Source organism: Drosophila persimilis, unplaced genomic scaffold (assembly GCF_003286085.1).
Source record: "Drosophila persimilis strain 14011-0111.01,24,50 unplaced genomic scaffold, DperRS2 tig00000191-arrow-pilon, whole genome shotgun sequence".
Taxonomy (NCBI): domain Eukaryota; kingdom Metazoa; phylum Arthropoda; class Insecta; order Diptera; family Drosophilidae; genus Drosophila; species Drosophila persimilis.
In genome coordinates, this window is record NW_020825298.1 from 14,165,033 (window position 1) to 14,186,626 (window position 21,594).

Here is a 21,594-nt window from a genome sequence, read left to right on the forward strand (position 1 = left end):
AAATGTTAATTTTTGTCAATTTATATATATTTTTTGGGGAATCGAAAAGGAATTTCTTATGAGAAAAATCTTTTTAAAAACCTATCTATTTTTGTATATGACTAACGCTAATGAATTTAAATCGGTTGACTCTATTTCTATAGCTGCCATAGAAATCCATTTATTTTCAATGCTTTGATATTTACCGCCCCAAAAACTCGTCTCTTTTTAAATTTTCATTCTTTTCCCCAGTTTTTAAAATCAATTTCAAATTTGAATTCAAACACCGCGCTTTTTCATCCCTTACAACACTATCTACAATCTGCTGCCGCTTAACAACATTAACTGTTGAGTCAAAGCAACTCTGTGCTCCCGCGTTCCGCTGTGACTGCCATGGACTGGCAAGAAGAAGAAGCATAACAAAAGTTAATTTTTATTTGCATTGTAAAAAAGTAAAAAGCGGAATATTCCGCTCATGTCAATCATAGAAACCGCAATACATCATCAAAAACCGCAGCTTCATACGATCGGTGATGCAATAAAAGAAAATCCTATGGAAATCTATAATTAAAACGGAAAAATGTTGGTTTATTATTAAGACCTGCCACCACAAATGGCGTCATAATTCTCTTTGTTGTTGTTTTTGTGCACCCAAAACATACGTGCTAAAAAGATTTGTGTCTGAAAATACCCGATGCATATTATATGGAGATGACTTGGGGAAAAATGAATATCTAAAGAATATCAAAACAAAATTCAAAGTCACAGCTGATTTGTACCCCCCTATTCCCGCGTCGTCATGGATCCACAAAAAATCACCGAATTGGCAAATTTACTGCGACAGAACGGTGATAAAATATTGAGCTCCGAATTTACGCTAACATTATCAGGTGAGAGGGAAATCGGAGCCCTACTACGCAGAGAATGCTGCGACAATCCATCATGCGGTCACTGGCTGATGCCTGTGCCGTGCCACGCCTTATCACTATACTATTTCCCGCTACATTTTCCTCTCTGTTTTCCCAACAGGTTCCCTGCTGCGTGCTTTAAATGATTCGTTTACATTGATTGCTGATACGGAAATCATTGCTGGTGCTGGGGCTGGCACTCACACGACGCATCATCATCACCATCATCAGCACCAACAGCAGACGATCTTTCAGGTGGTTAAGCCCATCAATGCCAAGTCCAGTGTCTTCCCAGATCTGCAGCTGTTGCACGATTTTGTGCAGAAAACCACGCTGCTAAAATTAACCTATTTTCCCAGCGAACTTTATTTTGAGGGTGCCATCGATATAGCCAAATTTCGGGCCCTGCGGCGCCTGGAAGTCCATAAAATCAACATTAATCAAGTGGTGGGCATCCAACCGTTCCGTGGCCAGCTCCAGCATTTGATTTGCGTCAAGAGTCTGGCCAGTGTGGACGATATAATCACCCGCTGTGGCGGCGACAACTCCAATGGGTTCGTGTGGAATGAACTGCAATCGGCAGACTTCAGCTACAATTCTTTGAGGAGCGTGGATACGGCCCTGGAGTTTGCCCAACATTTGCAGCATCTCAACCTGCGGCACAACAAGCTCATCTCGGTGGCAGCCATCAAATGGTTGCCACATCTCAAGACCCTCGATCTGAGCTACAACTGCCTCACATATCTGCCACAGTTTCACATGGAGGCTTGCAAGAAGCTGCAACTGTTGAACATTAGCAATAATTATGTGGAGGAGCTGCTGGATGTGGCCAAGCTAGATGCCTTGACCTCTCTGGACCTATCGGATAATTGTCTGTTGGAGCACTCCCAGCTTCTGCCGCTCAGTGCCTTGATGACCCTGACCATGCTGAATCTACAGGGTAATCCCTTGTCGTGCAACCCCAAGCATCGCCAGGCCACAGCAATATATCTGCACAAGAATACGGCTTCGGTGAAGTTTGTCCTGGACTTTGAGCCGCTCTCCAAGGCGGAAAAGGCCCTGACTGGCAGTCAAAGGTGGCGCTACATAGGCTCCCATCGTGGGCCGAGGAGTGGTCCTGTGTCCATCAATAGTTCCAGCACTTCTATCAACACCTGCGATGGCTCACAGTTCTCTAGCTTTAGTTCCCTGAACACAGAGCAAACGACCTCCTTGGACACCTCGCAGAGCAGCAAAAAGCAAAACTCCAAGAAAAGCCTCAGTAAAATCCGTCGAGCAGACATCTCCGAAGACACCGACGATGTGGCAGAGGCGGCAGCAGTTCTACCACCACCCAAGCCCCAACCGGAGGGAGAGGAATGCTCCACAGATTCCGGGCACTTGGAGACCAAGAAACAAATCGAAACCCTGAGGCTCACCTACGGCAATGAGTGGCTAAAGACGGGGAATGCAGAGCTCATGCTGGGTATAGAGTCGCCGCAACCCAGCGAAAAAGAGAGGAATGCCTCTCGCCAGCAGTTCAACGAGTTCTTGGGGGAATTCTCTGGACCATTGCCGACAAAAAAGGACCCTCAGGGAAATCTAAATGTAAGTTCCACTCCCACAAACAACAGCAGCGCCTGGGGCGCCTCCTTCGACAACACTTTGACGCCCATTAAATCGGAGACCCAGGAAACCCAGGAGACAGCCAATCAAACGCTTTACGAGACCTGTGATGAGAGCGGGGAGACCCAATACGAAAGCATTATCAGTAGCACGAAGGAGCAGTCAGAGGAGAAGGATCAAACGGAGAAGAAGGAGCAGGAGGAGGGGGATCATTCTCAAGATAAGCACAAAAACCTGTTGAGTCTCTATGCCAGCGGATCCAATGCGGTAGAGGAAGAGGAACCAGGTAGAATCTGCAACTAAAAAGTTATAGAAGATCTCTCCTACGTCTAATGTTCCCTTGCCTCTTTGCAGTTTCCGATATGGAGCCCGATGAGGAGACCTACATAGTCTATCTTGAGCACAAGCCTAGTGTTCCTTTGTTTTTGACGATATCTTCCAATTTCATACGCGAAAAGGATACATTGAGTGAACGGTATGGGAAAATCTATGAAAATTCGACTGAGCTATAACCCTCAACCCTCCCTTTTATTTCCCCAAGAACCAAAACCAAATGGAGCCTCAAAATCCTCGAGTCCTGCGAGCGTTTAAAATCAAATACTTTGCGCATTAATTTCGATACCCTTCGTAAGGATAAGCAGGAGCGTATCTACTGTGTGGAGAATACATTGTGCCAGGTATGGCAAAACACACCATTCCAAAAGCCCCCAAATCCCCAACAAAAATTCTCTGTATTCTTTTAGGAACTGGAAAAGAAACTCCGTGACATACTCTCCCAACGGGATCTCACCGAAATGAACATCAAAATCTATCGCTGTGTGAATTGTTTGATACAATTCTCAATGGAACAAAAGATCAAGCGTTATAGGACAGAGCGTAAGGCACAGAACACTATTGAAATACGATCCTAAACAACGTTCTTTATCCACCTTTTAGAGCTACGTTGTCCCGACTGTCGCAGTGTTCATGTGGCAGAGGTCACAGATCTGTCCACATCGCTGGATAAACCATCTGTGGAGGTGGCCGCAGAACCCAAATTGTCGCCAGCCTTGATTGTGGAGGAGTCGCCTGCGATGGGGGCCTCACCGATTAAGGAGGAAACCAATAGCATTGGCAAGTCCTTGGCCAGTCTTCTTTTCTATTTTGATCAAATTTTGGAAACATTTTAAAACGACTTTCTTTTGATTTTTATGCCTAGAATTTTATGGTTTATGGTTTCTTTTTTGCATTTTTCTTTGTGTGTTTTGCCATTTCTAAGACATTTAAAACATCTTTTTACCATTTTAAAGGATTTTTAAATATTTCATTGACATTTCATGTGAAGATTAAGGATTTTTAAGTAGATCTTAAATGGTTTTCAGTCGATTTTCCAAATTTTTAATATATTTTTAAATATGGTTTTTGGTTTTTTTAAACTTGTATACGCTTTTTATCAATTTTTAATGATTTTAAATAGTTTTATTTAAGGTTTTATGGATTTTATATAGATTTTTAGTGTTTTTATTTTTAAATATTAAAAGATTTTCTTAAAAATTTATATAATTTTCATTTATAATTTTTCATAAATTCTATATATTAATTTTGTTTCACTTGTTTCTCGTTTTTATTTATTTTGCATGCAAAAACACACACAAAATCGAAAATATGGCAAAAACGAAAACTAACTTTATGTATATTTAAATCATTTGTTCTCTCACCCCAAAAACAACCAAAACCCAACAAAATAACATTATTAATTGCTGTAATAATAATTGTAATATATATATTTGATTATTAATATTTAATAGTGGCCCTCTCCAGGCTTAAAACAACCGCTAAAAACACACCCAAGCGTAGGAGTTTGATGCAAGCCACTAAAAGTTAATATGCCAATGATTTGTACTAAGTTTTTCTTCTTTTCATTTACTTTTTGCATTTTGCTTTTCCGTTTTACTTTTTCATTAATTTATGATGATGTGAAGCAGCATTCAGGGAAAAGAGATATTTATCTAAGAAAAATCCATTCAAATATATGGAGGGAAGAGTGTTTTGCTAGAGGTCTCTAGAATCTAGAATTTCTGTAATATATCGACCCACAGAGGACCTCCAAAACACCTCCTTCCTAGAACTTTGCGGCCATTTTCAAACTTTTCCCTTAAAAGACTAAATTATCAATGAAAATTCCTAAAAACAATGCTGCTTCCATTAGAAAAACCTTGAAATCTTCCAACAAACCCCACTAATATATCAACTCTATTCTCCTGCCTCCTTTAGGTTCCGCCAATAGCCTGAATGAAAGCAGCTCCTGTTCGAAAATCACCAATTCCCAGAGCTCCTTCGACTCCAATCAGTCGGTTGTGGGTAGCTCCAACACAGATCGCGATCTCGAGTTCCGTGCGAATGAAAGTGATGTGGATATCATCTCGAATCCAAGCCAATCCTCCATAGAGGTGCTGGATCCCAATTGTGTGCAGAGTGCCAGTCGAAAGACCTCAGAAGATCGTCGCATTTCGCAGTTGCCGCACTTGCAGGCGTTGCATGATGAGACGCAAAGCTTTATAGAGCGGGAATTCGGGCAGCAGATGAGGCAGGAAGAGGCAGCAGCTGCAGCAGCAGCTGTGGCACCAACACCCCCTCCAGCTGTGTCACAAGTGCAGCTAACAGAAAGCTCCTCTTCAGGCTCTGTAACAGACAGCATTTGCACCACCTACGAACAGCAAAAGGAGGGTGCCAAGGAATCCTCCAATAATAATAATAATTTAAAGAAAGTCGAAGAGCGGCCCATGCTGCCCTTTGCCTCAGTCTTCCAGTCCACAAACCTCCTGATGTCCAGCTCGAAGAAACTGATCGATTCAGAGGCCAGCAGTGGATCAACATCGTCGGGCATGCACCCTTACAAATTCAATTACAGCAACTTTAACGACATTGATCATCGCCTGAAGCTGTACTTTTATCAAACGAAGTTCAAGGAGCAGGACGAACACTTCAAGTGGCTGGCCAAAGGCTGGATCTACAACGAACAAACGCAGACATTGACCGAGGGTCTCGTTGTGATGTCCACCTGTAAATTGTATCTAATGGAGGCCTTTGGAGCGCCCCACGACGATGTATCCAAATGGTTGAGACAGCTCATCAGCGTCACAGTGGATCGATTGTTTTCCATTGGTGTGCTACCCTGGAAATTGGGTCTGTCCTTTAGCCTCAGAGATTGGGGAGGTTTCGTTCTGCTGCTGCACGATATGCTAAGGACTGATAGTTTGCTGCTCTATATGCAAGGTAAGTCCATGATGGAGATTACTCGAAGAGTATTGGAGTATATTAGTTTTGAGTAGCACCCAGAAAAATACTCTATATAGCGGCTAGAGAGTCGCAAAGAGCCCAATAAGTTAGGAAAAGCAATCTATATTTATCACAATCTTTTTCTATCTTAACGAGCCTTCAATTTTTGTTGTCTATAGGCTAGAGTGCCTCACAAATATAGCGCCTCTGCACTGAGCAATCTTTATCATTAAATACATTGTAATTCGTGCTGGTCCCTAAGTATCCCAATTCGTCACAGTGCTCGTTTCCCCCATCGTTATTGGGTTCCCCCGGAGCCCAGATGTCCAGTGTCACGGGTGCTCCCGTTGAATGCCAAGTATGTCTGCCTCCATTGGATAAATTATTGCCTGAAGTCCAATACCTATCATAGATATTCATTTTAAAGAGATACATATTGACCAAATGCCACTCCAGGATGGTCTCGAAGGAGATCAATGCAGCTCCCATGCGGCGACAAGATTCGTAGGCGTCAAACCAGTTCTTTTGTAGCATCACCTCTATGTAGTACAATCCATTACCAATCTTAACGAATGGACCAAGAGTTAAGTTCGATCGGGAAATTCCTAAAATACATATGTGTCCAAAGACATGTAAAGTGCTGGCTAATGATTCCTCGTGATCTCACCATCTGTGTCCGCTGCTATATTAGCTGCCCCTATGGGGGAAAACAATCCCAAGCAAGCGAAGGCAAAGAGTCCAGTGTATCTCAGAAGCATTTCAACAAGTCTATAATAATTCTTCTCGTTGATTGACTCTTTTATACCCACAACACAGCGCCAAATGCAATTTTTTTTGCTATCTCTCGCGAATATTTGATGAAATAAACTCTTATCAGTATAATAACCTCTTCCTGATGATTGATGCCAACAAGACATTACCACATAAGCCTCGATGCAGTGTATTGAATTGTGATTGATACTGTGATTGATTCATGCAGGACTCAAATAAATATACTAATCATCTGTAAATCTTTTTTCTCTTCCGCCCAGAAAATGCCCTGCCATCGCAATGCCAAGTGTTGCAGCAGTCATCGGCTGTCCTGAAATCTGTGTCCTCGGAGCCTGTGAAAATGTGTGCAATCCTCGCCAGCTGCCAGTGGAGTTGCAACGAAGAGAAGGGCCTGTCCTTTGAACCTTGTCTACTCTTGACCACCGATTCCCATTTGTATATCTCTGGCAATGGAAAATGGGATTGGCTTTCAGCGAAAACCCAAGAATCGGCCCTGGCACCAAGTCTCACGCAGCCCATGAGCAATCTCGTGGATGTGGAACGTCTTTCGGATGTGGAATATGTGATCAACTTTATAGATGAAACCGAAAACAAGTGCGAGATGTGGAAACTAAACTTTGAGACCTATGCCAATGCCGAATGCTGTCTGAATGCCGTAGGACAGACATGGGAGCAGCTCTTTGGAGTGCCATTCAGCTACTCGGGAACGTAGCATTCTCTATATCTTTCCCTCTGTATTTAAGGGACCAATATATCACACAGAAAGAAGGTTCTGTGGATAAGCTTTATTAGAACCGGAACACCCTCTATATGTTTTAGGCTGTATGTAGATTTCTTTCAAAATAATGGAGTGTAAGGTTAATGAGAGACATGGTTGGTGCTTACCCACGATACGATACGATACGATGTATATATTTATGAAAACACTGAGAAGTCTCTGCAATTATAAAGAGAATAAATATATATTTTAGTGTATATAAAAGCAGAAAATTACAAAAATGCAGTGTATATAAATAAAATAAATGAAAAAAGGAAACTGTTTCTAGCTTAAGAAAAAACAATTTAAGCGTCTGGATATTGTAATATAAACCGGCCATTGAAGCTCTCGTATGTTAGATTGAGGAAATGGACGTTGTATATCTGACTTCTGGGTTGGATATATTACCAGTTTTCAGATCAAATAGTTTGAAGAAAGACTCCCCATTCGAATAAAATGTTTAGAGATGTTGCACTTCGAGTCCCCTAGAAATGGTCCCAAAAAGATCCCTTGCTCCCGGCTTCTACATTTACTCTACATGAAATGTACACACGCATGTAGTAGAAGCCACCAAACAACAGATGGCGGCACGGGTATCAAAATTTATTTTATAAGAAATTGGTAAAAATATTTAAAATTTCTGGAATATTAAAAAACATTTTAATTTGTATATTATTAAATTGTAAATAAGTTTAATATTCATTTATATATACATTAATTACATAAAGTATGCGCATTTTCATCACAATTTTTGCTCTGAACTTCTTGCTTCTTTGTGCACTCCAAATACTTATCCTGATTTTTCACTCAATCTTCTCCCATTTTCCATTATCTATCTTTTTACATTTTCTATTATCTTTTGATTAATCGCTTTACTTATCCCCCAATTGCTCTGCAATCCAATCAAGATGTTCCTCCTTGTAGCGGGGATCTGCCATTGTCAAAGCCGTCGATTTGGAGCTATAATAATAGAAAACCGACACTGAAAGAGGGAGAAAACCCATCAGCTATTGCTGTCCTTTAAGGGAAATCCTTGAACTCACTTATTCGATGGATGACAGCCAATGCATAGAGACCCAAAGGCCATTCCTGATTCTGATTCTCTGCCACCGACAATCGACTCTGATAGACGATCCAGAAATGCTGTGACGCCGAGAGCAGAAAATATATGGTAATGCTTCCCAAAAAGAGCTTGCAATTCCTCAGAATTATATGCGAGGCTCCCACTTGATAGACACACGTCGAATGCAGGGCCAAAGTGAAGAGTAAATACTCGACAATAATCAATGCATCTTGGGTGCTGCAGGAGGGAACGTCTTTCATTAAAGAAAACGTTCTGTTTTACTGCTCTGTTTTACTCACACAAAGAAAAATATGGATGTCTGTAGATGATTCCTGGCCAGCGATGCCCCAAAGGCATTGAAGAACAAATCTCCAGCGAGTAGTGCCATTTGGGCCATCAAAAGATACGTGTAACGTCCGCGTGTGAGCTTCATCTTTTGGTCCTTAAATATCCTTAATCGTTTGTTTGTTCCTTTTTAGAGTAGGCTTACTAAATGTCAAGCCTTTTGGTTGTCCTGGGGGTTTGTTTGCTTCTGTTGTCCTTCGACTGTAGTGACGTCAAACGGTGGCCCCCTAGCGGTCATGCGCTGTGTTCTGCCTTGCAATCGTTTATCGATACGCGATTAGTGTTGGTAATCGTTCCAAAATACCGTTATAAGAATGAAAACACTCACATTTTATTATCTTTACTTTATTTTACTATATTTTAATAGGAGATCTTAAATTTTCAAGGGCTATTTCATATATTTTTCGCATTAAAGGCATTAAATACAAATTATTCTATTATTCATTATTTTCAAACAAAATGTTTATGTTATTCACGGTTTATTTTCATATTAAATCTCCCTTTCACCGATTTTTCATATAAATATCTTATATTCCATGGTTTATTCATATATATCTTGCATATTCAAAGGGATACCATCTGTATGGCATTGGAAAATTCTTCTTAAGGTTCGCTCTCCTCCGAAATCTCCTATAATACTGCTGGTTGATCTCCGAATAAAAGTTTGTGGGCAAAAGATACGACCAACTCTGCTCCGCCGCCTCATGGGGTCGCTCCAGAAACTGTGCCATCGATGCGGAAGCCCCCACCGTACAGCCATCCATCAGATTTAAGGTCATCCAAGCCACCAGCAACCAGTAATAGATCATCGCTAAAATGATGTTGTATGTGGAATCAAAGTGTTACCTCCACAGCGAATCGAGGAGAACTTCAGACTAGAACTTTAGTTCTGGGATTGTCAGCATTTTGGGACCGTCGCAGCGGACTACTGCTGCTTCCATTTGCAGTTTTTCCATGTCTGCAGTTTTCCAATGAGGGCTATAAAGTTCGTTCCAGCAGCGAACTTGGCCAACAGTCAACCTGCTTCGTTCGCAAAGCAAAGACAGACAGCAGCTCCCGAAGACACTCCTAAAGATGGCTTTCAATATTGGTAACATCCTCCTCATTGCCGCCGTTGTGGGCGCCGTTGCCGGGGAAACCATTCAGCTGCAGCCGACGCAGGGCATCCTCATCCCGGCACCGTTGGCGGAGAATATCCGTGTGTCGAGGGCCGCCTATGGTGGTGGCTATGGCGCCCCGGCGGCTGCTCCGTCGTACTCCGCACCCGCTGCTCCGTCGTACTCCGCACCCGCTGCTCCATCGTACTCCGCACCCGCTGCTCCATCGTACGCCGCACCCGCTGCTCCATCGTACTCCGCACCCGCTGCTCCATCGTACGCCGCACCCGCTGCTCCATCGTACTCCGCACCCGCTGCACCCGCCGCCCCGTCGTATGCTGCCCCCGCAGGCATCCCATCGCCGCCATGCCCCAAGAACTATCTGTTCAGCTGCCAGCCCTCCCTGCAGCCCGTCCCCTGCTCGGCCCCAGCTCCATCGTATGGCTCCGCTGGCGCCTACTCGCAGTATGTGCCACAATATGCGGTGCCTTACGTCAGGGAATTCTTGTAAGGACTCCCCCACGAAAAATAACATCCTGAACCCATCTCTGAATAAAGTGAAACGTTTATAAGAACCATTTTTGTGTGTTAATTCTTTTACGTGTGTATGGTAGATCTGAGAAGAATCTCATATTTTACATATCTACTGATTGCATACTTTTTAGAAATCTTCGTATCTTTCTACGATCTTCAGAACAGTTATATTCTGGTGGAACAGATACATATATAGATCGTTTAAAGATATTTTTCTGAAGTTTCTATCCCAAAAAGAAAATCTTAATTGAATGAAATCTATGGCTATAATCGAATATACATATGTATGCACATATTTTTGGAAAGACTTTCCACTATCAATGAAAAGCTAATCGATCTGAAACTGACTGAAGATACTTTTCGGGGATCTTATATATTTTCTTAAGAAGTGTATACCTATTTTCTCGATCTTTTTCAGAGATTTTACCCGTATACAAAGATTTTTATTTGAAAGGAATCTACAGCTAATTGTTTTCTATCATCAAATCTAGATTTTCTAGAGAAGATTTCCAACCAATGAATGAAAAAATCTGTCTATGAATTGATAAATCATGTGGAATCGATAATCTATATAAATATCTATACAGACAATTTTTGAAATCAAAGATATTCATTCCATTGACATATTATTGTTTTTAGATATCGAGCTATGTAAAACATCTATGTTTTCGATTAAAAAGCATTGAAATTCCTTCTTTCACAGCTCTTTTTCTTAAGATAATTAGAATTTCACCTTTAATAAATATTTTCTACCTAAAATTCTATTAGGTACGAAAAATGATATCTCTAGATTGTATATCAAAAGATCTCAGACTCCATAGATCTATGCCCCACTACCAAAAAAAAACCCAAAATTTCCAATATAAATCCTCACAATTTGTCGTTAACATCTCTTGTTTTATTAGTCAGTCCTTTGTTTCTCTCAATAACCACAAGAGCTGGAAGCAGCACAGGGAACGGGCTTGATGACCGCCTCACAGGAGAACACATAGTTCTTTGGACATTCCGGCGATGGTATGCCACTGGGAGCAGGAGGAGCAGGAGCACTTGGAGCAGCAGGAGGAGCACATGGAGCAGGAGCACTGTACGCCGGAGCACTTGGGGTAGCAGGGGAACTATATTGTGGGACTGGCAGCTTCTCTTCCTCCTGGTTGTAGCTACGAGCAAATGAACCGCCAAAGCCTCCGCCAAAGGAGCCACCAAAACCACCGCCAAAGCCACGACCAGGTCCGAATCTGCCGGGCCCAAAGCCTCCTCCTCCGAACGGAGGACGCCCGAATGGGGGAGGGCCGAACGATGGACCACCAAAACCGCCTCCAAAATTATTCTCCAGAATGACCTCCTGTACGATCTGCTGCTGTCGTCGCTCCCGCTGCAGATCCTCGTGATTCAGGCCCTCGAGCAGCGTCTGCGGCGTGTAGAGGCGGACGGGTATGAAATGATAGAGCGGCAGGGGCAGGCTCCGCACACAGCGAGTGGTGTAGCCCTGACACGGTGCCACACTGCAGCCAAAGAGGCAGAGACCCCCAAAGAGCACCAGATACTTCCACATTCTCCGTTTGCTGATGGATTTACTCTTGCGGCGAGATGTAAACTGAGACTCCAGCGACTGGGGCGATGGTCAGTGGGTTTTTATGAATTTTCCCGGGAAACTGCAATGCCATGCGAAAAGCGAGAGACACAGACAGACATTTGCAACAACGGGGGCAAGGTACCCACCAGACCCAGTATGCAACATTCCATCCCTCAAATTGGGGTTAGTGGGTGGCATATTTCGAGTGGAAAGAATGGAGAAATGTGGCACAATTCTAGGGGGGGAAATAGAGGCTAAAGATCGAGAATTGTGGCACATTTCTAGGGGGAAAGAACTGAAGAAATGTGACACAATTTTAGGCTAAAGATTCAAGATGGAAAGTAGTTCCATGGGCATTCAAGCTCCTGCTATAAGAAGGTGCGTACACATCCTAATCATTCCCTGGTCAAAGCCGTACTATTCTTAAATCTTTCTGTGGCGCGAAACCTTATGTGCCACCTGAAACCCGAAGGTCAGCAATTGTTGCATTTGTTGTCGGGTCGCGTCTGTCGTCTCTCGTCTGTCCATTCAACCGTTTGATTGGATCTCGCATGGGGATATCGTATTTCCTCAACTGTTTGCACTTTTCCACTTTCCACCTTACACAGTTTTCCGCCTCTTGCACGTGGATTTGGGTCGTCGTCTCTGTCTGTGCGCATTGTGCGGCGGATGTGTTGCAATATCCCAAATATGTTCATAAAATGTATATTTTTTGTGATTTTTTGCAGCATTAACTTTTGGGGTTCAGAGACCCCGCACGAAAATGGTTAAAAATCATTTAATTCTGGATAAAAAAGTAGGAAATGCTTAGTGGCGGATTATTTAATGATAAATTTGCTTATGTATTATTTAATACTCTATTTGGGTAGAGTACTCGTAACCATTGGAGGTACTCATATTTATGTACTTCATTCGGTCACACTTTAGGTATTTCTAACTTTTGAGATCCATAAAAACGGATTTTGTTGTTCAAAGATGCCCCGTAGATCCATGTGTGATCATATTTGTTACAATATATGATTATTACACGTCATGTGCACAAGTTTTCATCACTTTTAAACACAGAAAACACTTTAGAAAGCAGGTACTTAGATTTTGATTTCTTTTAATTAAAAAAGTATCTAACGTTTCGGTTTCAATTGAAATTCTACCACTTTTCATGTATTTTGTATTTAATATAATTTTTTATTGATACGAAACTGCTCTGTCAACAAATTTGTATTAAATTGTATCAATATAATTCCCTTAATTGTTGTATAATCCGTAGGAACTAATTATTTATTTGAAAATATAGATAGTAATATTAGAAAATGGGGCTAATGGTAGTGTGGCTACAGGTAGTTTAGGAAGTATTTTCTTTCTTTAAAAATGGCTGACACCAATATTATTCCAGTAAAAGTCATGTTATTTTAGTTATATCCCCAAGACATATACATAGCTTATGTTTCACACAATAAAACTGTGGATGAAATATTTAAGTTATCCGTTTTTATACGAAAAACAGTATTAGAAAAATCAGAAAATATAATATGTTCTCTATTACGTAAAAAAGATAGATAATATTTCCACCTAAAGCTTATAAAATGAAGATCTTAAATTAATATTCAGAGCAAAGAAAAAATTCTTCAGAATTAATGGAATTCAGGTGGAGAAAATAAACATAAGGAAAATCCAAATTCAAGATTGGATGGTACTACGAGTACTGCAGGGACGATAATTTTTGAAATTTCCTTAAATTTCTGGGATATAAGAGAAATAAATAAAAATGCACGTTTTTTCTTAAGTTTTTTTTTTGTAATTTTAATTTTTGCAATAAATATTTTTTTTGACATTTTCTGAAAACCTAGCAAAGTTTTTTGTGTTTCGTCCGACAGTCGTAATCGTGTTCCATTAGTGGAAATCCGGTCGATCCTTAGTAATGGTAGCCATAGGCCTGCTGGGGCACATAGGCAGCGCTGTAGAGCTGCTGCTGGTGCTGGGGCACGCCGTAGTTGGGTGCCACATAGGTGGCCACCGGCGAGGAGTAGGCGCCAGCGGATCCGTAGCTAGGTGCTGGGGCGCTGCATGGCACTGGGGCAAGATTGGGCTGGCAGCTGAACAGGTAGTTCTTGGGGCAGGGTGGGGCAGGGATGCTGGATCCACCATAGCTGCCGCCGCCGGAGCTGCCGCCGTAGGCGGACTTGCGCAGACGGGTCAGGTCTCCATAGCCCTGGTTGGTGATGCCCTCAACCTCGCCATCCTGGGAGGCCAGAGAGACGGTGGAGCCGGCGTTGGCAGAAGATCCAACATTGGTGGGCGTGGCCAGAGCGGAGGTGGCAGCCAGGGCGATGAGAGCGAAGCACACAAAGGAGTTCATCTTGATTGAAGATTTGGTGACTGAAGATTGAAGCTGGAAGCTGAAGAAAGGCTGGTTGGAGCTGTTGGAAGTGACCAAAGGTGACTGATGATATTCTCCACCGATTCCCTAGTTTATATAGCCATTGGAATTTGTCTAGTCGGCAGTTAGTGGCTTGAACTAATTCTTTCACTTCTCTTCTTAGAGTATTTTTCTGCTCCATCAGCTCCAATGCTCCACAATAATATATACCGCTGACTTTCAGCTTTTTGGGGTCATTATTTTTACGAAAAGAACGTTTAGGTTGGCGAAAATGTACAAACATTTCCGAAATTCTGCTACACAGCACAACGGGGGAGTGGGTGGGAGTAAGAGAGGGAGCGGGGGGGGGGGGGGTACGGTACAAGTATGTGGCCTGGTTACAAGCCACAAATGTTGTGAAATCTTAAGTACTTGTTCTGTAAAAAGTAGAACACATGTCATCGATTTTTTGGGACTTTGTATAATTATTATAATAATGGTATTTATATAAGGGCTAAATAATTGATAGAAATATTCATTGAATTCTATTCAAATGCTCTCTAGCAAGATAAAATATACAATTTATCCCAGTTGCAAAGAGCATAAATGTTCAGTTCTCTTTGAAATCAATTCTGTTCGAAGCGATCACAGAGAGAACTCTAAAGCTATGGAAAGGTGAATCTTGTGTACCCTATTTAATTCAAATACATGTTCATTACTCACTTCTTTGTTTACTTTATTGGTTTTGCTCTCTCTTTGGTTCGAGAGCACCCCAAAGTCGGTTTGACACACACACGAACCGAAGCGCGAACCGAAGTTGTGGGCGAGAGGTTGGACAAGCAGGCTCGAACTGCACTCATACTTTTACAACAACAACAACTACGAAGGCACGGAAAAAAATAAGGCTCTATCAAGGCGAAGGGTTGTTCCACGAGGCAAACAGAGAGCCAGACATTTGCCCACAAGCAAAAATACGATGGACGAAGGATTACCGGAAGAAACTAAAAATTACACTGGTCAAATCGAACCAATTTGCACTAAAACAACAACGCAAACGCATTTGCAATACAACAACTACGAAAGCCCGCGAAAGGGGAACGCAAACAGGTGTTCACCGAAGAAGAAGCAGTCCCCCACGTGGAGAAGTTGCGCCCACAGCTTTGCTCACAGCGCAATTAAGATAGACGCAGGATTACGGATGATATGATTTACGCGACGGAGCTGGCGGAAGAAACGAACCACGAGGCGGGAATGCGATGGAGTTAGATAACAAACACGCTCGAACCAATTTTCACTACAAACAACAACGACGTCGAGCGCGTTTGAGAAGAACGAAAGCGGAAGAAACGGCAAGAGCAGAGGCTGCACTGCAATTGATGAAAACAGCCCACCGGCCCTTCATCTCGTTCATCTAAAATCTCTTTTGAATGCACAAAGCACCTAAAAATGCCAAAAATATGTCAACACAATATAACGCGTAAACAAAAGCACTAAGGGCTGAAAGCCAAGGTGATCTGAGAGGTTTTTTTTAGGCCGAATCAGCCGGAAGGTGCGTATTGATCTGATTGCTGAAAGCTAAAAGCTCTTACCTCCCTTTGTTTCTCTCCTTAAGTGGCATCAAATGTTTATTTTAACAATTTTTTTTTTATTTGTACGAATTTTATTTTATGCATTATTATTATATTTTTAAATTCTTTTTCCAGAGCTAATAAATAAGCTATGAGCTCGGACTCGAACTCAAACTCTTGCCGGCCAAATGGTATGGGAGATTTTTGGTTCAGAAATTACATATAAAAGTCAAATTTGAAAATATTCCATTACTATATCGTATAGCTGTCATTAGAAAAGCTAAAAACCAAGGTCTTTGCGGGATAAACTCCTTTATTTCTTAAGATAACTTAACATAACTTTGGAAACGGTAGTATTTTTTAAGGATTAGCCAAAACTTATGCAAGGACTTGTAAGAAACTTAAGCATAGATCGATCACTTTGAATTGAAGTATAAATTTTCTTATATTGAGAGCGTGGCACTTCATGCTCAACTTAAGAGCCCAAACTAACCATCGTTTTATGTATTGCTTCTTTAGCAGAAAATCACACAGAAATATTGTCTGTTCATAAGCTTCACTTGTACCCAATTCTGATGCATACGAACGATTTTGGAAGAGTTTCTTGGCAGTTTCCTAGACAGATTAAGCTCTCAACTTGAGTGCTGTAATTAGATTTTGAGTTTTCAATGCATTTTCTCTTGGGAAATACTCCTCCAATGCTCCCACACTTTCTCCTCTAGAAGCCAATTGAAAATGCAATCAAATGCCAACGACCCACATATCACGACGGAATGGGTTGGAAATTTATTACGTATAGCAAATGCCGCATAAATAAACGAAAATTATATATAAAAATTCAAGAATGCACAAACGAAAATTAAATATAAACCAAATGAAAATGTTCCCCAAAAAATGTATCTCAAAATATATACAGAAGGCAATTTATATATATTCGTGTATAAATATGTAGAAGACCCCCCCACAGTGGCAAACCACTCGAAGATCGAGTCACCAGAGCCACAGAGCACCACAACACTCACTTCACAAATACGAATATGAGGCAGACAGACGGCTGATCGGAGTCCCCTCTTGGGGTTCGTCACTCACACAGTTCAACGCCTCGCCTGGCACATGGGAGAGGATTTTTGGATATGGTATAACGAAATAAAATAATACACTTTTTAATAGAGTTGTAAGGCAATTATTTAAAGGGATCTTTCAGTATATCAAATGAAAATTATAAAGCCATGTAAAATCCAATTTAAAATAGGGAACAGATGGTATTAGCAAGAGAATTAGCCATTAATAAACACTTTCATAATTGCTTATAATTTTCTTGAGAAGAAAGCCACTATAGCAGTAGTTTTTCATGCAAAAGAAGATCTCACACTAAAATATATTGTAACCTCAATTTGAAACGTCCACCCTGAAGAATGTTTCTGTAAGAGGATCTTTTTGATTTCTTCTACAGATAAAGATTTACAGATTGTACATTAAACTTTAAGTATATTTGAAATTAATTTCTCGTCCAATATCTGTAAACCCCTTATCATTTATAGGGTACAAGAATTCGCTATATCCAGCAAGATCCTCACTTTAAAGCAGCATTGGCGCTATTTTTGAGGAGCCCCCGCATGTGGTTGCCAGTGAAACAGCCCTCAGGCCTCCGCAACTCAAGAGAAAGATACAACATGAAGATACTACCATAGAGAGATAGATGTTTCTGCGTTTTGTTGTTTATGTTCTGTTAAATTTTTATGATCATGGCACTTGGGATCCCCATCTCCACTCAATTATGCTCGACAGCTCGACGGCGGCGCCCGACTTTTGAGTTCTGAGAAAATCTGTGTGGGGTAGTTTTTCCAACTCATGTTTCCCCCTGATCTTTCTGATGTAAACAGAAACGGTTCTTTGATGGTTGATCGCTTAATCCAGAGTTAAAATATAATTATGTACTCGAATATGCTTGTAATTGGTTGGGTAATTGATTGTGATTGATCATTTTGGCTGGGTTTAAAGTAGAGAGGGAATTCTCGTAATTTTTAAAAGACAATCAAGATATTTTTCTGAGGAAATTTTCAATTTTGATAGGGTTTATCTTCTTCGATAAAGGCGAAATAAAGTCAAGTACCAGACTTTCAGATTTTGCTTCCCATTCTTTCAATGGAGAAATTTTTACTTTATGAAACCTGGAATTTCGAAACTTCTTTTTCTTTTCTTTTAATTCTCTGTACAATTAATTATAAATTTATAAAATTCTGTTATTTGCATTGAAAACCACTAAATATCTTTTTTGTTTTTCCACGTTTAAGAATACTTTTTATTCTGTTATTTATGGGATGTATTTTCTTTAGAAAGAAAAATTATTCCAGAAAACTGATTTATTATATATTTATTCCAATTTAATGCCTTATCCTATTTGAAACACTTAATTTTTTTTAAGACTTTACAATTACCCTTACAGATCACTTAATGCCCATATTTAATGATCTCTCCACTCTCGTGCTACTTTCTTGACCAATCTTGCAACTCCTTTCGCACATGCTACTTGATCTGTGACTCTGCCACAAAGATTACAACATAGACATGCCCCGTGGCTAATTTATTAACCATATTTCTCGCTCACTCAACAAGCGATTAGACCAGAGATTATGTAAACTATCATCGCGTCATGCATCCGCGTACACACGGGGGCAAGGCGCTGCCAAGTGATGATGGTTGGACGAAAGAAGAGAAGTGCGTGCGTGCCACATGCAAAGTTGAGGCAGAGACAGCGGAGTGGTGTCATGGACGATGACCAGCAGTAGTTGGGGAACTGCTGGGAATCAGAAGAAGGCGAGGCGAGGCTGCACTCACTTTCACTTGGTCATGGTCATGGTCATGCGGGATGGGATGGGGAGTGGGCTGGGTTGGGTCTATCTCTCTGTTATTATCACATTTCACAGAACCCGCCCTGACGCCCCGCATGAAGAAGGAAACTCTCTGCTGTTTATCTTTTGTGCAATTTGTTCTGGAATTCGAATTTGAAAATGAAAACAAAGCAACAGAACACCAAGAGGCGGGGCAGGCAAGCGACCAACTGACTTACTCCCGGGTTTTTTCCCCCGATCATATTCTTCCACACATGCGATAGCTGCTGCCACATACTTTCAGTCGATCCGTGGTATGCCACATGTTGATAAGTCGAACGGAAATCGCTGCTCGCTTGCACACAACTGTACAAACACTCGACGGCTATGGATCGGTTTTGCAGATACGCCGATCCGGTGATCGTTCGTAGGCAGGGGAAACGAGTGTACAAATAAATGTGTATCTGGAAAACCAAACAGAAAATAAACATATATCTGAGAAACCAAGAGAAAATTACACTACCATGGCCTTAAATACATATATTTCCAACGAATTGAAGCATATTTTCTCTTCTGTTGTTTGTTCATAAAGGTTATATTTTGATAATACTTAAGCATCAGAAAAGACTTCAAGATCTAAAAATAATATTACGACGACTATCTACTATTATTTCTGTCTTGAAAATGAGAATACATTATATAAGTATAAATATATATGTCCAATATAAAAAGTATATATGTAGTACTTACTTACTTAGTTTTCTTAAGACTCCTCGGAGTGCTTGGGTAGTAGATCTAAAGTCTTTGGGCACCTATGGTGTGATACACAAACATTAATTTTGGCTGAAATCAGCAGAAAAGTCAATCCATTGAGTTCTTGGGGTCCGCACCCTTGGAAGGGCTCGAAGATTCATATGATTCCCATCCACGTATACAACATAATTTCTTATCCAATAGAGAAGTACTTCCCCTAATGGAACCCCCAAATCGTCTCTACTTCATATAAAAATTGATATGATGACGATAGTAAGTGAACGGATATGAAAGTGCAAACGAATGCTGATTCCATTTGGAATAACAAATCGTTCTGTATATGTACAAATTGCTAAAGATAACAAAATAAAAGATTAAATAAAATATACAAACTTTTAAGAGTTTTCTGGCGATTTCAAAAAGATAAGCATGTTTTTGTATTGCTAAATCTTGTATAAGTAAAAGCAATAGAGATTCTTAAGACCATGCCTTAAGTTTTAAGATACATTTTTCTATGACGAAATGTTCTTTAACTAAAAGAAATAAATATATGATCATTCAAAAGAACCAATCAATCTCTTTAGACAATAATTCATCAATCAATAATCATGTCGAGCTATGAACAGTCTTCTAAAGCTAATAAATCAATCAATAATCACTCCACAAAACATATCTCACAGCAAATAAGCCTACATGACATATCTATGCCACATATTTGATCAACAATTGTTCCCTTAGCAATTGCCAATGCCATTCCTCCCCCCTCTAAAAAAATGAAGTATAACCAATCAATCCACAAATCGTTAGATGCATTTTATTTACAGGATTGTCAGGAAATAGAGATCTATGGACTATAATCGATTCTGTGCGGCCAAACCTAGACGATAGTTGTATTCTTCAAAGAGTTCTGGTGCCACGCGATACGGTTGATCGATCAACGAGAGTCGTATGGGCGTCTCACAGCTGGGCGTGGCATAGCCAGGTGATTGAGGGGCAGGTGCATAGGCCGGAGGTGCCACTGGCGCAGGGGCGTATGCAGGTGGTGCAGGAGGAGCCGCTGCTTGCGCCCCATAGTTATAGACAGGAACGCCCCAAAGGGGCAGATAACTACCGCAGGGCGTGGCAGAAGGTTGTGGCGGCGGCGGTGGTGCGTATGCGGCTGGTGGGGCTTCATAGACAGGAGCCAGTGGCGCTTCATAGACAGGAGCCGCTGGCGCCTCATAGACAGGAGCTGCTGGCTGATTGTTGTAGCTCTGTTCATCTACTTGCACCTTTGTGGCAACGTCTGTCCTGGATGCTGGTGGTGCAGAGACATAGATGATGGGTTGATAGACAATCTGCGGTGGTTGTGCGACCGGATAAGTGCTGGCAGGCGGGGAATAGTCATCCACTTTGCTATAGGACTCTGGTGCGGGGGCAGGCTGTTCGTAGCTGGGAGTAGGAGCTTCATAGCTAGGAGCAGGAGGTGCAGGAGCATCGTAGACGGGGGCAGGGGGAGCGGGATCAACATAGCTAGGAGCAGGCGCCTCATAGCTGGAGGGCGGTGGCGCTGGAGCATCATACGTAACCGGAGGAGCCACCACTGGAGCCACATAGCCCGCATCGCCGTCGCCAGGACCATTATACTCAGGATTCGGCTTGGCATAATCATCCCCACCATAACCAGGAGTTGGCTGAGGCGCCAAATAGTTTACCTGCGGCTGCAACGCCGGCTGTCCGCAATTGCCACCGCACAGTCCCCCACAATTTCCGATCGGATTGCCAAATAGATCGGGGATCTTCTTAAACAATTTCATTTGCTTAAAGGGATCCAGATCCTGCAACTGCAGGCCATTGCCATTGCAATTCGTTTGCGGTTGGACAACAGGTGCCACAGGGGCCAGAGGTGGATACAGCACATTGTTGTTGTTGTTGCAACAATTGTTTTGACGGAAAAGATCGTCCCACCATTTGAGAAGCGAGCGATTTGTGCGCTTCAGTGCATCGTTGGGACCCACCGATGAGCCGGCATCTGCCATCAGATAGTACATGGGTTCGCCTGGACCAGCAATCCTATTGGATGGAATGGTATCCAACTCCTGAATCCCCCTGGAGAGGCTTAGGGCACAGCAGAGCACCACTAGAATAGTTGATCTCCTCAACATTTTGATTCGATTTGGAAGCCCCCGAGTGTAACTTTAACCTCGCGTCGCGAAC

At 41.7% G+C, this 21,594-nt stretch overlaps 7 protein-coding genes across 8 annotated transcripts; 2 read left to right on the forward strand and 5 right to left on the reverse strand.

The window, feature by feature from the left end:
- Positions 1 to 459: 459 nt before the first annotated feature.
- On the forward strand, positions 460 to 7,511 carry LOC6588784 (serine/threonine-protein kinase 11-interacting protein). 2 transcript variants are annotated; one of them, XM_026988114.1, is made up of 9 exons: positions 460 to 869; positions 1,009 to 2,778; positions 2,847 to 2,967; positions 3,034 to 3,169; positions 3,236 to 3,368; positions 3,429 to 3,605; positions 4,280 to 4,351; positions 4,746 to 5,747; positions 6,782 to 7,511. In XM_026988114.1, the coding sequence occupies exons 1-9, from the start codon at positions 779 to 781 to the stop codon at positions 7,231 to 7,233; spliced, it is 3,954 nt and encodes a 1,317-aa protein (XP_026843915.1). In that variant the 5' UTR covers positions 460 to 778; the 3' UTR covers positions 7,234 to 7,511. The 2 variants fall into 2 exon arrangements, with proteins under 2 accessions (XP_026843915.1, XP_026843916.1); XM_026988115.1 differs by lacking the exon at positions 4,280 to 4,351.
- Positions 5,912 to 6,723, reverse strand: LOC113565624 (C-type lectin 37Da-like). The gene is made up of 2 exons (XM_026988116.1): positions 6,418 to 6,723; positions 5,912 to 6,355 (listed from the first exon to the last, which is right to left on the reverse strand). Exons 1-2 carry the CDS (start codon positions 6,665 to 6,667, stop codon positions 5,931 to 5,933), a joined length of 675 nt encoding a protein of 224 aa, XP_026843917.1. The 5' UTR covers positions 6,668 to 6,723; the 3' UTR covers positions 5,912 to 5,930.
- Positions 7,512 to 7,953: 442 nt separating the features above from the next.
- Positions 7,954 to 8,868, reverse strand: LOC6588783 (transmembrane protein 138). Its single transcript, XM_002014218.2, has 3 exons — positions 8,641 to 8,868; positions 8,322 to 8,578; positions 7,954 to 8,260 (listed from the first exon to the last, which is right to left on the reverse strand). Exons 1-3 carry the CDS (start codon positions 8,772 to 8,774, stop codon positions 8,151 to 8,153), a joined length of 501 nt encoding a protein of 166 aa, XP_002014254.1. The 5' UTR covers positions 8,775 to 8,868; the 3' UTR covers positions 7,954 to 8,150.
- An 835-nt stretch (positions 8,869 to 9,703) lies between these two features.
- LOC6588781 (vitelline membrane protein Vm26Ab) lies at positions 9,704 to 10,359 on the forward strand. The gene has a single exon (XM_026988856.1). It carries the CDS (start codon positions 9,761 to 9,763, stop codon positions 10,292 to 10,294), a length of 534 nt encoding a protein of 177 aa, XP_026844657.1. The 5' UTR covers positions 9,704 to 9,760; the 3' UTR covers positions 10,295 to 10,359.
- Positions 10,360 to 11,193: 834 nt separating this feature from the next.
- Positions 11,194 to 11,884, reverse strand: LOC6588780 (zinc finger X-linked protein ZXDB). Its single transcript, XM_002014215.2, has one exon. The coding sequence runs from the start codon at positions 11,867 to 11,869 to the stop codon at positions 11,240 to 11,242; it is 630 nt and encodes a 209-aa protein (XP_002014251.1). The 5' UTR covers positions 11,870 to 11,884; the 3' UTR covers positions 11,194 to 11,239.
- Positions 11,885 to 13,681: 1,797 nt separating this feature from the next.
- Positions 13,682 to 14,307, reverse strand: LOC6588779 (vitelline membrane protein Vm26Aa). The gene has a single exon (XM_002014214.2). The coding sequence runs from the start codon at positions 14,244 to 14,246 to the stop codon at positions 13,803 to 13,805; it is 444 nt and encodes a 147-aa protein (XP_002014250.1). The 5' UTR covers positions 14,247 to 14,307; the 3' UTR covers positions 13,682 to 13,802.
- Positions 14,308 to 20,192: 5,885 nt separating this feature from the next.
- Positions 20,193 to 21,571, reverse strand: LOC6588778 (extensin). The gene has a single exon (XM_002014213.2). The coding sequence runs from the start codon at positions 21,540 to 21,542 to the stop codon at positions 20,250 to 20,252; it is 1,293 nt and encodes a 430-aa protein (XP_002014249.1). The 5' UTR covers positions 21,543 to 21,571; the 3' UTR covers positions 20,193 to 20,249.
- Positions 21,572 to 21,594: the final 23 nt, after the last annotated feature.